The sequence below is a fragment of the Lytechinus pictus genome, chromosome 17 (genome assembly GCF_037042905.1).
Source record: "Lytechinus pictus isolate F3 Inbred chromosome 17, Lp3.0, whole genome shotgun sequence".
NCBI classification, from domain to species: domain Eukaryota; kingdom Metazoa; phylum Echinodermata; class Echinoidea; order Temnopleuroida; family Toxopneustidae; genus Lytechinus; species Lytechinus pictus.
This window is the reverse complement of record NC_087261.1, coordinates 19,464,525-19,481,573: the sequence shown is the minus strand read 5'-3', so window position 1 is coordinate 19,481,573 and position 17,049 is coordinate 19,464,525. Positions and strand designations below refer to the sequence as shown.

The window sequence follows — 17,049 nt, the reverse complement described above, 5'->3', positions numbered from 1 at the left end:
ATGGGCAGACATTTGTCAATGTAATATTTCCCTTCAAATTTCACCCCCAGCAATTCAAAATCCTTGGGGTTTATGGGTAATAAGCGAAATGCAGATTTAACATCTTCCTTTGCTAATTCTGCCCCTCTCCCTGTTTGCGCAATCATATCGGCAGCTTTGTCAAAGCTTGTGTATTCCACTTTACAACACTCATCTGCAACAAAATCATTAATAGAATAGCCCGGAGGAAAAGAGAGGTGATTGATTAGCCGGAATTCCCCTGGGGATTTTTTTGGCACTAACCCTATGGGACTGGACCTCAAATTAACCAGGGGCCTTGATTCAAATGGGCCCATATAACGCCCCAGTGTAACTTCTTTAAGAATTTTGTCACGAGCTATTTCAAGGTTGTTTTCAACAGATATCAAGTTAGGGAGATCCACCGGCATGCGGGGGCCTGTATAATTCAAATTGAATCCTTCACTGAAACCTTTGTTAAGAAATGCAGCTGCCTGTTTATCAGGGTAATCCTTTAAAAGCATCTTTAGATTCTGAAGCTTGATTGGAACATGGGCCAAGGACATCACTTCCTTGATATCGATTTTGTGTATGTCTCCTTTGTTTGGCCCCTTATTGTGTGTTAGGTCTATTAATTTGTGTGGTGTTGATTGCGTTGGTTTGTTTGAGTGGGCAATGAACTTTCCCATGCCCGCTTGCGTGGCACTGTACACATTTGTGGGCATATCTACAGTCCTTACGTTTGCACGAACCAGATCTGAAGTTGAGTTCGTGGCACACCCCATATTTGCGAAAAGTGGTTGCCTGTGACTGTGCGTATTGAGGGCCCTTTTTCCTAGCCGGTCCGAGATTTGCAGCCGGCACGCCTGGGCGTTTGCCCTCTTTGTTTACCCACTGTTGATGAAAGGGGGCAGGGCCCCTTGCCGAACGTGGAGATCCACCCCCTACTACGTGGAGGAGCCACAACTCCCCGTTTATCTCCGCCCAGGAACCCCCTGTGGCATGAAATCGGTGCCGAAATTCTATATCGTAGTCCCTCCAACCATATCCGTAGTAGCGTGAAGCAGCAGAACGAATGAGGTGACAGTACTTCAGAATTTCATGAGTGTGTCGTGGATTTGCTGCCAGATAGACGCTCATGTATATTAGGAAGGCATTTGTCCAAATTTCAATGGACATGATTTTGTTTTTGGAGGGGGCATTGTAGGGCTTTAACACCCATTTTCCTTCCTCCTCGGCTATCGCCAGATTAGTTCTCTGTTCTGCTGCTTCGCGCAGTGTGTTAGAGGCTACATCTTGGGCGTTAACTAACAGATTTAGATCCACATACTCCCCCTTCCAAATCTTTTCTTTTATGCTTTGGGGAATAGATACACCCAGTGTGTCACCTACAGGGTTTAACGGGGAATGGTGAGGGTGGAGATAGCCTCTATTCATGTTATCTGTGTTAGGTCTACGTTCTGTATTGATTATGGTTTGGTTATTTGGCCCTGTGGCCTCATTATCATGGACACAGTGTGAATTTTGAGTTAGGTCGGTTCTTATCTGAACACTAGGAGGTACAATTGCGGGGAAGGATGATGTGAATGGGGTCTCTCGTACCATCCCAGACTGACTTCGTTCTCTAATATTGTGCGATTCGTGACCTGTAATGTTATTATTAGTATGGCCAGGTACGCAGAACGAATCTGTATTATCTTGTATTTGTACTGACACGTATTCAGGTCGAGAAGGCTCACCTGCGGTATTATTACTAGTGCTGGGCCTGGGACAACTCTGAGTCTGACCCTGGGTGGATGGTAATTGCAGCACAGGCCCTTGTGAAGCTGCTGGCCTCTTAGCTGAACGGCTGGGTGAACGGCCGGATGAACGACCCTGCTCAACGTCAATGAGTTCTGGCGCTGCTCCTGCTGCAGTGGCTGCGGGGGCTTGTCCGGGCTCATTCCCCGTCGTACTCGTAGGCCTACCGCTTCCCGGTGGAGCTACCGTCCGAGTTGCGTGTGAGGCAGCTGTCGTTTTTGTCTGGCGGGTGCCTCGACTTCTACCTCGTTTTGCCCGAGAACGCGTCTGAGCCGGTTCAGTGGTGGCCTTTCTCCTCTTCCCCATTGTTTTCCGATTCTGTGCGATTATGGAATGACTAAAATAGAAGACAAATATCGCTATTTCGTCGTTGGGGAAAACAAAAACGTTGCAACCTCCTAAAAAATTTGTTGCCTCGAAGGAATTTCAGACTGCAATGGCTTTATTACGTGCACACGTTACTAGTATATTCCACAACGCACATGTTTCCCGCTGTGATTAGATCACATGATATCCGGTTAGTGATCACATACACAATCTGTATCGATTTGGACTTTTCACATTATATTCCTCTATGAACCTAACACTTGTTTCTCTCAAAAATTTACTGATCACTGAAAATGATCATTACCTTTTGCCCGGAATTCATGTCATTTTCATGGAATGGAAGGGGAATCGTCCTCGCCGTGCAAAAGCGAACGACAATGTACACCCATACGGTGCGCTACGATGACTGCGCGGTATAAAATTACCGTTTTTGAACAGGTTTTGGGGGTGTTGTGTCAAGTAAAATCGGCTCTCACATGATGATGATAGAAATTAGACGGAAATCCACGGAAATCCAAACGTTTGTAATGTAAATGCAAAAAACATGGATTTTCAGCCTATTTCGAGGAATAATCATACTGTAGACCTCCTGAAAGGTGTCTTTTATCTACTTTGAACCCTTTCACACACAAAAAAGAATATATCAGGATTATGTTGGAGCCATTTCAGATTCCTACATGAAAAACCTCCTGGGAAATTGTCTGTTTTTTAACTAGGTTGTCATATACGCGACATTTCGCAAAATGTCACATTTTACGATTTGAGGTTGGAAATTAACAACCTTTATGCAAATTTCGAAATGAAATATTTTGCTGAAGTATTCTTCAAAGTGTTGTCTTTCAGCTGGGCATAACAAAAAATAAAAATCTGAAATTGCCCAAAATGACTTTTGGCGCACTCGTTTTCGCAGTGTAATTTGAATTGATAAAGTTGGACAATATCATTGAGATAGAATTCCATTGTGATTTTTATGTTAATTTTTCTAAATTACCCCACAATTTTTTTCTGCATTTATTGTAATAAACATTATTGTATTATGACATTAAAGCACATTGCAATGTGACAAATTTATGACAAAGGAGAAATAACAAAATTTAGGCATACGTAAACATAGGATAGAGTTATGAAAAATGCAGCGCCAAACTATATCAGCAAAATAAATGTTTTGAGTAATTGCAGCCAAAAGGGAAAGGGCTACATGGAAACCAATCATATTGCTTGGGTCTGAGAAAATCTAACTTCACAAATCATCAGTCAAGGAGAAAGAAGAGGAATGAAGAAAAAATAATGTGCGTGTGTGTGCAAGTGGGTAAAAGTGCAAGTGAAACCTGAATATTTGGATAAAAGATACTTTTTAAATGAAGATTTGGAAGAAAAGATAATTGCAGTGAATCGAATATCGTTCGGCAAATCGTTCGAAATATCTGGGCCATGATGTCTGATCGTTTTGTGCGCTAATATTATTTTCGGATTTGTTAAGTGAATGTTTGATCTATGAGTGACGTGTAGGATATGAATGAATGCCGCTATTGTAAACAAAAATATCTTGAAAGGGTGTAGGTATAGATTTTGTTGAAAATTTGTGCATAAAAGTGAGTTTCGAAAAAAAATGAATGTAATACATTTTTAATGTTTAAGGTTCCGAAAAAATAGGATCAGTATGTGCTAAATATTGCGAGTGAGAACCACTGCGGAGTGCTTTGTTTAGGAGGCGCAGAATTGTGTGTATTTTTGTTTAATTGCTTTTATCCCACAATATATTACAATATGATATCTGTGACAAAATGAAAAAAATTAACTGCATAAATAGCGATATTTCAGTTCAAATAATATCCCAATACCTCTGGCAACTCGTGTGCTAACATTAATGGAACCGCGAAAATATATGCTTAGAATTGATGTGTTAAAAGTACATCAAATTTGTTTTGGTAATGTCTAAGGAGAGTCTATTTGATTTAAACGACATAGACAATTAATTAATTAGTTGTACGAGTACTGTTACAAGCAGACTCAAACTCAGAATTTCACTGTCTGGAATAAGAACAATGGGGGTTGCTAAGCTAAAGTTAATCATCCTTTAGATGTCGCCCTTTAAATAGAATTTAAGTGGACGACAAAAATGTCAACAACAGTTGTAAACAGCAACAATGTCTTCAAAATCGCTTCTAGATAGGGAATACTAATATGCGAGCGAGCGAAGCAAGCAAACAAATTTTCAGTGGTCGGAAAAGAAAATGATGTCTAAAAACCTCTTTCTAGTGGTGTGTAATTATCACATCGCGGTCGTGCAATGTATGCGTATAAAAGTGTACATTATATACTACTATGATGGTAGTATTATAACGTACACATTTACAGTATTATACGTACCTCTGCCATTATTACCTCCGCCATTTTTGCCTTTGTCCTTTTTATCACGTGACATGAGACGCGCTATGCGCCGATATTGGGAGGAGAGAGACGAGATAATATTTTGTTCCTTCGAAATGAAGATTTCGTGGGAACGAAATAATATTTCGAGGGAACGAAATAATCATTTTGTGGGAATGAAATAATATTCAAGAGAACGAAGTAATATTTCGTAGGAACGAAGTAATATTTCGTAGGAACAAAATAACATTTCGAGGGAACGAAATAATCCACGGAGAAATTTTTCTCTTCATGTCATCGGGCGGGCTGCGAAATTATTTTTCCTCCATGAGTTCCGGACCCCAATATTGACTATTCATCACTTTCATCTTCGGAATAAGAGTACGCATGCGCGTGGACAAAATTGTCGTTCGCGTGTTGCATGCCATGAATTAATGAATCAGCACCCTCAAATTGCCGGTCCGCGCCTTTAGGCCCTAGGCTTAGATCTATAGATCCCATCAAATTGCCAAAAATGACCATAGACAAAATGTTATGCTAGGCTAGGCTAGGCTGTATTGCTTGCCTAGCAGCCTAGGCGAGGGCATTAACTTTATCTCATTGGTTTAACCCTAACAGGACAGGGGGGCATGATGCCCCCCTCAACGCTTCGTGCGATATTTCCCAAACTAAAAAAAGATAGCCCGGCAATTTTTTTTTTTGAAGTCTCGCGCAACTTTTTGAGACCAAATTTGCGACATACGGGTATAGCATCGCGACGCCACATGACTTTTTACGAGACAATGTTATGCCCAAAATGGCTCACATTTGTAATTTGTGTACAAAGTCTAGGCCTGTGGGAGATGAAATTCGTAAAAGGGTGGTCCTTTTTTGTTTAATTGGTCTATTTGATTAATTTAGGGTTTAATTCAGTTGTTAAATGGTCTGTAATAAACAATAAAAAACAAAAGATGAATAAACAAGGAAATAAAGATAGAAATTATAAAAACAAAGAAATACATAACGAAAAAAATTGGCTTTTGACATCTGGACAAAAAGAGAAAATTTGAAGTGAAATTGGGTGTCAAATATGCAAATAATGTTTTTCACGAATAAATTTGCATATTTCATTCATAATGAATAAAAAAATGATTATTTTCAGATTTTTTTTTTACTCGCTTGTAGTTTATGTGATAAAGAATGTGCGTGCAAAATTTGGACGCGAACGGCGGCTGAGATCAAAGAGGGGAAGCATCATGTCCCCCCCTTCCCAGTCCCCGATTAGCCTTGATTTAAAAGACTTTCATAGAAGTAGTAAGTCTAGTTGTTTGCTGCAACGAGATCTGCTGCCTTCTACCTTTAACCAATTCTAAGTTAGCCTTTGCATTATTCAGCTGCAGTCATTAGACAGGTCAACATTTGAGATAAAGTTAATGCCCTAGCCTATATACATAGGCAAGCCATAGCCGAGTCTAGCCTAACCTCGCATCTTTTCTAGTTCCATTAATGGCAATTTAATGTTTGTTTAAGAATGGGGTATACATATCAGCCTAACTAGATTTTGATTCGTCATGCGGACGAATTAGGTGGTCTGTCGTAGGTAAATATATAAACAGAGTTTTTAACAAATGAGTAGATATAAAGCCCCGTTTTAATAGAAAGTGCCCTTGGTAGAGGGCGGGTAGAAAAAGGGGGATGGAATTTCTAAATGAGGCGATAAAACCACAGGTGGTAGCTTCCTTGCTCCGTCTTAACAGACACTCACTTAAAATCCTACCCTGGTAAAGTTTCCATAGTAATAAATGCCCCCCCCCCCTCCAAAAAAAAAGAGACAGACAGAAGGAGAACTAAAGGAAAGAAAAGGGGAAAAGTAAATGAAAGAAGAGGAAAGGGGAAAAGGAAAGAGGAAAAAAGAAAAAAAGTGAAAAAAAAGGAAGGGGAGAGGGGAAAGGAAAGGGCGATAGAGAAAAAGAAAGAAAATGAAGGAATGGAAGATGGTAAAGAAAAGAAAGGAAAAAGCGAAAATGAGAATAAAGACATGAAAGGGGGAAAGGAAAGAAATGAAGATAAAAGAGAGGGAGAGAAAAGAAGAAGAGAAAGGGAGAGACAGAAGAAATGGCAAAGGAGAGGGAGAGAAAATAAAGGGGGAGAGAGAAAAAAGAGAGGGAAAGAAAAGGAGGAAGGGAATATAAAAGGGGAGTGAAAAGGAATGGAAGAAAAGAGAAAAAAGTAAAGGTGGGGGAAAGGGGAGAAAAACGATAAGGAAGGGAAGAGGAAATGAGGGGAAAAGGAATGAAGGGAAAGGGAAATATGAAATAACAAAGAAAAGATACCAAAAAAAAATGGGAGAGAAGGGAAAGGACAAAAGGAGAGAAAAGAGGGGTAAAATGATAAAGAGAAATGAGAGAGGATAGAAAAGGAAGAGGATAGAGAGAGAAGAAGAAACATGCTTAAGAGAGGGAAAGAAAAAGAGAAGGGAAATGAAGAGGGGAGAGAAAATGAGAAATGAATGGGAGATGGGAGAGCTTTTCAGACAGACTGCACCCCGATCGCGTCTTAACAGAACATGTGTCCGGGCGTTAGCGGGGTAGAGTTGTTTTTCTACCTCGCTTCCACTCTGTCTGAGCAGGCCGAAATTTTGAAAAAATCCTTCCCGATACAGTCCGGCTTTTCTCCCAGTGTGAGCGTCTTTAAAGGAAGGGGGGTTTCTTTCGCCCAGCTTTTATCAGGGTATGGCAGTAAGAAAAGTGTCTGTTAAGACGGGGTATTAGATTGAAAGATATAGACATACATATTTAAATAGATACATAAAAGAAATATAGATAAATAGATAGATGGATGGAGAGATAGATGATAGGTGGATAGATTAATAGAAGATAGATAGACAGATATATATTATATATTGATAGATAGATAGATAGATAGATAAATATATATATAGATAGATAGAAAGAAAGATAATGATTGATGACAAAAATTACGATGATAATGATGATGACAAATATGATGATGATGAAAACGGTGATTATGATATCATATTTGATATACACATATATTCAGAGACAGATAGATACACAGGTACATACACAGATAGACAGACAAATATATAAATAGGTAGATGGACAGATAGAAAGATGGATTGGTGGATATATAAATGATAGGTGGATAGATTGATAGAACACAGATAGATAGAAAATATTTAGATAGATAGACAGGCAGACAGAGAGAAAGATAGATATATAGAGAGAGACAGACAGATAGATGGATGGATAGATAGAAATATAGACATATTTTAACAGAGAGATATATATAAGACAGAGAGATAAATAGATAGATAGACAGATAGATAGATATATCATGTAGGTAGATAGATATACAGATAGATATATCTATAACATAGATAGAGAGATATGATTAGAAGGATAGATATAAGATAGATAGACAGATATATTATATATTGATAGATAGATAGACATATTGAAACAGATAGACATTAGACAAATAGATAGATAAATATATATATATATATAGATAGATAGATAGATAGATAGAAGGAAAGAAAAATAATGATTGATGACAAAAATTACGATGCTGATGAGGATGATGATGATAATGATTGATGACAAATATAATGATGATGAAAACGGTGATTATGATATCGTAGATTCAGAGACAGATAGTGTGTCTCCACGCAAAGACTAGCACATACAAAACTTGCTGTCTGAGCGAGAGGGCCTTCAATACACAAGGCATGAGTAGGCTGCACATTCAGACCCTTAACTCAAGTGAAGGGTTTGCACATCAGACTATGGCCGCATAGATTGAGCTTGCGATCCAGTTGGAAGGAGTCAACATGTCAAATCCATACAATTTTCCTTGCGATTTGTCTCTGACCGGTCTGCGACTCTCAAGCTAACAATAGCTGTGACGTCACATCTCCCCTCCATCAGTAGCAAGCCAGTCGTTGGCCTTAAAACGACCTAAAACGTATCCAAAATTAATCAGGCGATTTTGAGCATTTTTCAATTTTGACGCGCGCGTCATGACCTTTGATGACATGGATAGTTGACCCTTAACATAAAGTCTATATGCCGTAAATGTGATTGATTATTGATGATCCGTTATGTAGATATGCTCAAATAAAGAATTTTACAAAATAGCTCCTAGATGACGTCATCATGATCAGGTGACCTTGGAAAGCTTATTACGGCATCTCTAAGATAGACTTTACAGATGACATGAAATTCAATAAAATTGATGAAGCCAATTCAGAGAAAAAAGCATTGGCTATAAAAATAAATAATAAAAATAAAAAGAAACTTCTGACGAAATTAAGAGGTGATCTGTCCGAGACAGACCACCTAATGACGGGGTAACCCGACACATGCTCCGGCGACGATTGCTCCGGTGACAAATGCTCCCCAAAATGAGACATTTGCTCCTCGACATTTGCTCCGCCGACATTTGCTCCGCCGACATTTGCTCTGCTGACATTTGCTTCGCCGATTTTTGCTCCGCCGATTGTTGCTCCGCTGACAATTGCTCCGCCGACAGTTGCTCCGCCGACAGTTGCTCCGCCGACATTTGCTCCGCCGACAGTTGCTCCGACAACTGCTCCACATTTAGCGACAAATGCTACCCGAACGACACATGCTCCGGCGACAATTGCTCCATCGACAAATGCTCCGCTGATAGTTGCTCCACCGACAATTTGCTCCGCATGTAGGGACAAATGCTCCGCCGACAATTGCTCCACATGTAGTGACAAATGCTCCGTCCACAACTGCTCCATCGACAGTGTACAAAAACGTAAATGTACAAAAACGTAAAAATTACCATATGATTGTGATTTTTGGCATGGTCAGCCCACCCCCCTTATGGCTCTGCCCCCGCCCCCCCTTTGAAAACTGTTCCGCGTCTCCTGATTCATCATCAGTCATCCCCCACCCATAATGAAAATCAACACCAATGTTTCGAGTTTCTAGTTTATTTTATTGTTTCCATATCCGAACATAGAGAATCGATAAAGAATTTTTTTTCGCAAATGATAAAACACAGAGTTACATTGAGAAAGGAAACCCCTTTTTGTAAACGAACAAAATACCCAATGAAAAAAAACATAATGGAAAAATAACTATATGCTGTCAAAACCCGTTACTATTGGCCACCCATTATTGTACTGCTCACTGATTACTCCCCCCCCCCCCCCGCAAGAATTCTGAGCTGTGGAGCAGCAAATTCGGGCATGCATCGCTTCATAAAATGAGGCATAACATTTAAAGGACAAGTCCACCCCAACAGAAAGTTGATTCAAATAAAAAGAGAAAAATCCAACATGCATAACACTGAAAATTTCATCAAAATCGGATGTAAAATAAGAAAGTTATGACATTTTAAAGTTTCCCTAAATTTCACAAAATAGTTATATTCACATCCTTGTAGGTATGCAAATGAGGAGACTGATGACATCATTCACTCACTATTTCTTTTGTATTTTATTATATGAAATATGAAATATTCCAATTTTCTCCCTGTTGTCGTGTGAAACAACGATTAATTCCTCCCTGAACATGTGTAATTAGCATTATTTGATATTATATGTTTCAATCAAGTTGGTCCTTATTGTCAAATCTGTAAAAAAATGAAATATTGTGTAATTCAAACAATAAAAAAACAAAAGAAATAGTATAGTGAGTGATGGACATCATCGACTGTCTCATTCGCATGTCACTGAGTTGTGCATATCACTGTTTTGTGAAAAAATAAGCGAAACTTTAAAATGTCATAATTTTTTTATTTTACATCCGATTTTGATGAAATTTTCAGCATAATGATTGTTTGATATTTCTCTATTTATTCAAATCAACATTTTTCTGGGGTGGACTTGACCTTTAAACATCTTGGTCAAAATTGAATGAAAATTGGCGATCTTTTTCACTTGATCTGTAACGACTTTTTGCTACTGCTCTAATTTCACACTGTCTAATTCAAGTTCGTCTACAGTCAGTTCGTCTAATGACCATTTCGTCTAATTGCCAGTCAGGCTAAATCAATTCCGTCTAATATCCACTTGGTCTAATATTACTTGGTCAATATGATCAGATGATTAAATGATTTACTCATCAACTTTTTTTGCCATTTGATAAAATGAGAAATAAGACTGACCGGCAGTTAACAAATTGATAGTAGACCGAGAGGGTTAGCACATGTGGTAACTGTGAGGTTAACAAAATGCTTTTATATCAATTGATAATAAGCCCTTTTTTTATTCAGCGTTAGCTATAGCAAGAACTGTCATCAACGTGGCATAGTTTGCGATGAAAGCATTCTGTTTAAATGCTGGTGATATTAAAACAAAAGTAATTCATGCATGACCAAACCAAACAAGAATTTTAACCAAAACAAATTTCTCCTAGGCTAACACCAGGCAGATTTTAAACGTCATCAGTCATTGTTGGATGAACTTAATTTTGCAATGAAAGGAAAAAGTTAAAACAGATTAAACAATGAAATACCTAGGTCTTATAATAGATGACAAGTCGAAATAGAATATACACTCTAATAAAAATAGGTTAAACTTTGCATGTTTACCGATGTTACACCTGGGGCACATTTAAAGCTGCAACTTAGCACCTTTCAGAAGAAGGGTTCAAAACTAAACATCTGAAGGTGCAAAGTAGGTACAAAAATGCACCTTTAAATATGCTCTTAGTGTGACATTGGTCTGCACCTTTTATATTAATGAAAATAATGATATTAAAGGTGTAAAGGGGGTGCTGGGGGTGCTGAAGCACCCCTATAAATTTTCCTGGGGGTGCTGCGTGTATTATTTTCCATAGGCAGCACCCCCACGAAATCAGGTTCCCTTTGTATTTTTTTTTTATATATGTTATAATGGACACAATTATCACATCCGACAATCGCAAATCATTTACATAGTCTTTCACATATTCGTTGATAAATGACAGAAATGTAATGAAAATGAACGACGTTTTGTAGAACCCCTAATTCAGAATTTTAAAATAGTGTTTAAATTCACCCTTTTTGAGATCGGAATATCAAATATTTTCTGCTCGCGCTTCGCGCTCACTTTTTTGATTTTTATAATAAAAAAATATTTACAATGCCCAGATACTAGGTCTAACTCTAAACACGCGCACGCATGTTTATTCAGATACGCAGCTTGTTTTGGGGCTACTCCGGGCTGAAAATATTTATTTCAAATACAATTTTATGAAAATCTGATAACAAATAGTTAAGTTATTTAATTCTAAAGTTTAGCAATATTTTATGAAAATGGTGATATGCATGTCATCATGAATATTTAATAGGTGGGTTGACATGTGCGGAAATCTGTCCCCAAAGGTAGGGGGACCAGGGCCTGGAAAATTTGACAAGCAAAAAAAAAGAAGAAAAAAAGTTTTTCACCCAAAATGTAAGGTCATTTAGTCCAAAAGGTATTATTTAGATTGTGAAGTGATGTATTTTCTCCATGAAATACCAAAATAGTAGGGGGACATTTTATGTTGTGTCCCCCTCCTATTTTTGGTAGGGGGGACGCGTCCCCCTGTCCCCTCTGGGATTTCCGCCCATGTGGGTTGAAGATGTCACGTCCCCACTATCCTGTTTCTTGTGTAATTACATGGAATCAAAATTGTTTCATTTTTTCATACCAGTGTGAATGATATGTCTCCCTTATAATGAAATAAGTTGCAGCAAAGAATATCTTATAGACTAAATCAGTTGTCAATTCAACTGTTTTTGGTTCTTGAAGGGAAAATATTAAATAATAAAATTCAAAATAACAAGTGGGGATATGTCATCATCAGTTTGCTCATTGAATATTAATGAAGACATGCTTAAAACTGTTTCACCGGAATAATGCTAATCTTTAAAATGCAATAACTTTGATATTCCTTGTCGGATTTTGATCAAATCTTTATTCTTATGTTCGTCTGATTTTTCTTTATTTGTTCAAACCATATTACATTCAGTGTGGAATTTCAGATCAGAATATCAAAAATTTTCTGCTCGCGCTTCGCGCTCACATTAATGTAAGAATATATCCAATTACCCATCATTTTCTTGATTTACAAAACATGAATAGAATGTCCCAATTATAGCTCTGAAATCTAAATTTTGTTTCCGCTCGCGCTTTGCGCTCGCATCAATTGTATAGTTATATACCTATCCTGTTCATGATTAGAAAAGTGCTTAAGATGTCCCGTTTTTAGGTTTGAAATCTCATCTTTATTTCCGCTCGCGCTTCGCGCTCGCATCAATTGTATATTTGTATACCTATCCTTTTCATTATTAGAAAAGTGCTTAGAATGTCTCGTTTTTTTGGTCTGAAATCTCAACTTTGTTTCCGCTCGTGCTTCGCGCTCGCATCAATAAATTGTATAGTTATATACCTATCCTGTTCATGATTGCAAAAAGTGCTTAGAATGTCCAGTATTTAGGTCGGAATGTCAATTTTTCAGATCGCGCTTCGCGCTCTCATTATTTGATTGTTGATATATGTATCGTCTTAATGGGTAACTGCAAACAGTCCTTTTACACTTCCCTTTCGGTCCATGATCAGACCAGAGCGTATATAAAAATATCTGCTCGCACTGATCACGTTCGCAGTTATTATTTGTTACATACGCATCTTGTTCAGGACCACAAACATTGCTCATAATGTTCAATTTTCAGGACAAAAAACATGAAATTCCCCCCCCCCAAAAAAAAAAAAAAATAGCTCGCGCTTTGCGCTCGAGTTATCTAATAATATATCTATGTTCTTTTATAAAAAGAAAGCTAAGAAGAAAGCTTAAAAGTGACTGTCATATATATGTATGTATGTATATATATATATATATATATATATATGTGTGTGTGTGTGGGGGGGGGGGTTGATGGGTAGGTGTGTAATTATGGAAAACTCAATTGTGTCCCCTCCTCCCCCCCCCCCCCCACCTTTGAGTAGAGATTTCAGCACCCCCACTGAAAAAAATCGTTCCCAGGTCCCTGTACAAAAATGCACCTTTAAAGATGCTCTTAGTGTGACATTGGTCTGCACCTTTTATATTAATGAAAATAATGATATTAAAGGTGTAAAGTTGAACCTATTTTACTTGGCGTGTATATACAAATAATACGTGCAGATCTATACCCTGGTAGCAAATAATGTTTTAATAACATTTCGAAAAGGTCTCACTTGTGTTTTCCAAATAATGTTTTGTAAGATAATTTTTATAACATTAATACAACATTTTAATCCTCGCGTTTAACATTTTAATAATTTTCTGACCAAAATGTTCTTATGCTGAAAGAAAATAATGTTTTTGAAACATCATTATAACTTTTCCAAAAAATGCAAAAAAAAAGTTTTAATAACATTTTAAAAATATTATTGCTAAACGTTATATAAAAATGTTTCCCTAACCATACATATAACCATATATTTTGACATTTAAAAAATGTTTTCGTAACCTTTACCTAACACTATTATAATATTTTTTAGAATGTTTTTGTGCTAGCTGGGTAGCTTTCAAAAGCTATTTTGAATACATCGTACAGACATTACAAATTTATCATTCACCCTTGCTATGTGCAGTACGGGGAAATTGCCATGTTAGATGTTTCTAAAAGAATATTTTAGAGATTGCAAATAAAAAAGATCTGCACGAATTGTCGCATTCACATTCTGAGGGCGTTTTTCAAGACAACCACGGTTGTTAGAAAGGTGTCCAGAAATATCGTTTTTTCACGGAAAGGACAATATCATTTCGATTTTGCACCAAACCATAGTGATAAAGATGGCTAGTGGAAGAGACTTTGGAAGAGAATTTCAATGAAATGCAGAGAAAGGTGAGAAAAATGAGAGAAATCAATATGTGCATTCAGACCAAGCAGGCGCTAGTACCACAGCAACGTACGCTGGTAGAGCCACACCCAGTACCCCCGTTCAAAGGGAGGGAGAGAAACCAGTTTACATCAGGCAACGGGACATACCTAATGTTCAAAATAACATGGCAACCGGTGAAGAGTTGTACCTAGCCTTGGCCAAAGTGGTTGATCACCAACGCTTAACTGGAGTGCAGAAGGTTAGAGGTTTGTGGAGGATCTACATAGATAGTAAAGAGGCAAGGATCGCTCTCATTAGCAGTGGAATTCTACTTAGAGGACAAATGGTGAGTGTTTATGACAGAAACCCATTTATTTCATACGAATCTGAAAATTCTGTAAGGCTCACTATCAAAGATGTTCCACTATCTGTCTCTGATGATCTCATTGTAGCTGAATTAGAAGGATGGAAACTTGTTGTGAAGGGGAAAGTCGTTAGACAACGCTTGAGAGTAGGAGGTCAACTTACTACATGTCTTAATGGGGACAGGGTTGTTTTCATCGACCAGCCACGTCAGCCGCTTGCCCGTCATGTCAGCATAGCTACTTTCAAGGCACGAATCTTTCACGAAGGTCAGATAACGAAAGCGTCGGTAGCAACGTGTTCACGGTGCTTAGCGACGGGGCACCACTCATCTACCTGTTCTAAGCAGACAATGCAAGAATCCCGGACATCGCGCGTTCGAGTGTGACCAGCAACTGACGGCATTCTCCGTTTCTACTTCTGAAAGAAAGCGAGATGATCATGGCACGGCCCCAATGCAAATCAGACTATGTATCTATTTGGGTTTTTTACCGTGTGAAAATAAAATTTATCTATCTATCACATGACAACAGAGGGTTCTACGGTAGAGAGAGCACAAGACGTCAGGCCGAAAGAGAAGAACAGAGGCTTAGAAAAAAAAGCAGCAGATAGAGTATCCAAAGATAAGTCGTCAGATCCAGTTGATCATTCATCCGATGATAGCGAGTCGTTTGAATCAGAATCTGAGCAATCACGTGATTCGAGAGGTAGTCGGCGGGAGAAAGGTCGAAGAAAAACCAGGAAAAGGCGTAGAAAAGGTTCGAGCAAGAAATGAATGATGTAAAGGGAATCTCTCTTTTGTCCCTCAATGTGAGAGGGATAAGAAATAAAGAAAAGAGAAGGTTACTATTTCATTATTTGGAGAAGAAAAATACAGATGTTATATTCTTACAGGAAACTTTTTTCAGTGAAGATCTAAATAACATTGTTAAAAGAGACTGGAATGGAACAGTTTTTAATTCATATGGAAGCAATCATAGCAGAGGTGTTTCAATTTTAGTGAAAAATAATTCCCAAATACCTGTTAATTTGATTTACTCATCAGACGACGGAAGGATTTTGATTACAGATACTAAAATAAATGACAAAAATGCATTTTTTGGTCAACATTTATGCTCCGACAGAGAAGAAGAATAAAGAATATTTTGTCTTAAAGTTGGAAAAGATTATGAGTAATTATGATTGTAAGACTACTGGTTCACATGTTTTAATCATAGGAGGTGAGTTTAATTGTGTTAACGATCCAAGTATTGACGTGATAGGTAATAAAACAATATATAAGAAACCAAATGGATATATGCAATTTGTTAAAATATTTAAGATGGTTGATGTATGGAGGAAAATTAACAAAAACAAAAAACAATATACCTATAGAAGTAAGTATCTGAATATGTCATCAAGAATAGATTACTGGCTAGTTCAAAATGAGTTTGTGGATTACATTTATAACATGTCCATTAAACCGGTCTCAATGTGTCCAGACCATTGTGCTATTACTATGACAATACATTCATCACGTAATGCTGCCCGTGGCTCTTCATACTGGAAAATGAATAACTCACTCCTGAAAAACGGCGATTATAAAACTGGTGTCATTAATGTTATCACTCATACTAAAAATAAAGTTAAAGCAGAATGTGATCCTCATTATATTTGGGACCTATGTAAGTTGAGAATTAAAGATTATACTATATCTTTTGCTAAGAAGCTTAGGAAAGCCGAGAAGGAAGAATTAATTTCATTGGAAAAAGAATCAGAATGTTTACATGTGCAACTTTATGCAGGTAATTCGGAGATAGAAGAACGGATGTGTTCAAAGTGTTCAAAGAAAGGTTAATATGTATTACAAAAAGCAATGCGATGGTGCAAAAGTTAGGTCGAGAGTTACACATTTTGAAGAAAGTGAGAGCAATATTTCATACTTTTTAAATTTAGAACATAGGACTAGTACAAAAAAATATATATCAGGGATAAAGATAGGAAAGAAAGTAGTAACTCATAGGGACAAAATTATGAAGTCACTGAGATAGAAAAGTTTTATTCTTCATTGTACACAACACAAAATCCCGATCTGTTGTTGATCGAAGCGTATCTTAAAGAAATAAATCATCCGCACTTATGTGGTAGTGAAGCCGAATAATGCGAGGGACTGATCTCAATTAAAGATGCCACAAATGCGTTAAAGGGAATGAGTCTCAATAAAACACCCGGTATCGATGGATTAACAGTAGAGTTTTTTAGGGAATTTTGGGTTGATATACAAGATCTTGTTGAAAATAGTTTAAATGAAGGTTATAGCAAAGGTAAGCTTAGTTTTTTGCAGAGAAAGGGTGTTGTAACTTTGTTATTTAAAGGTGGAGACTCGATGGAATTAGGTAACT

At 37.6% G+C, this 17,049-nt stretch overlaps 1 protein-coding gene across 1 annotated transcript; it reads right to left on the bottom strand.

Annotated features, from left to right (window-relative positions):
- Window positions 1-523: 523 nt before the first annotated feature.
- Window positions 524-2,388, bottom strand: LOC129283562 (uncharacterized). The gene has a single exon (XM_054919326.2). It carries the CDS (start codon window positions 2,101-2,103, stop codon window positions 610-612), a length of 1,494 nt encoding a protein of 497 aa, XP_054775301.2. The 5' UTR covers window positions 2,104-2,388; the 3' UTR covers window positions 524-609.
- Between the last annotated feature and the right edge of the window lie 14,661 nt (window positions 2,389-17,049).

Excerpts from the sequence above, each read along its gene's own strand:
- LOC129283562 (XM_054919326.2), bottom strand. The coding sequence starts at position 2,103 with ATGGGGAAGAGGAGAAAGGCCACCACTGAACCGGCTCAGACGCGTTCT.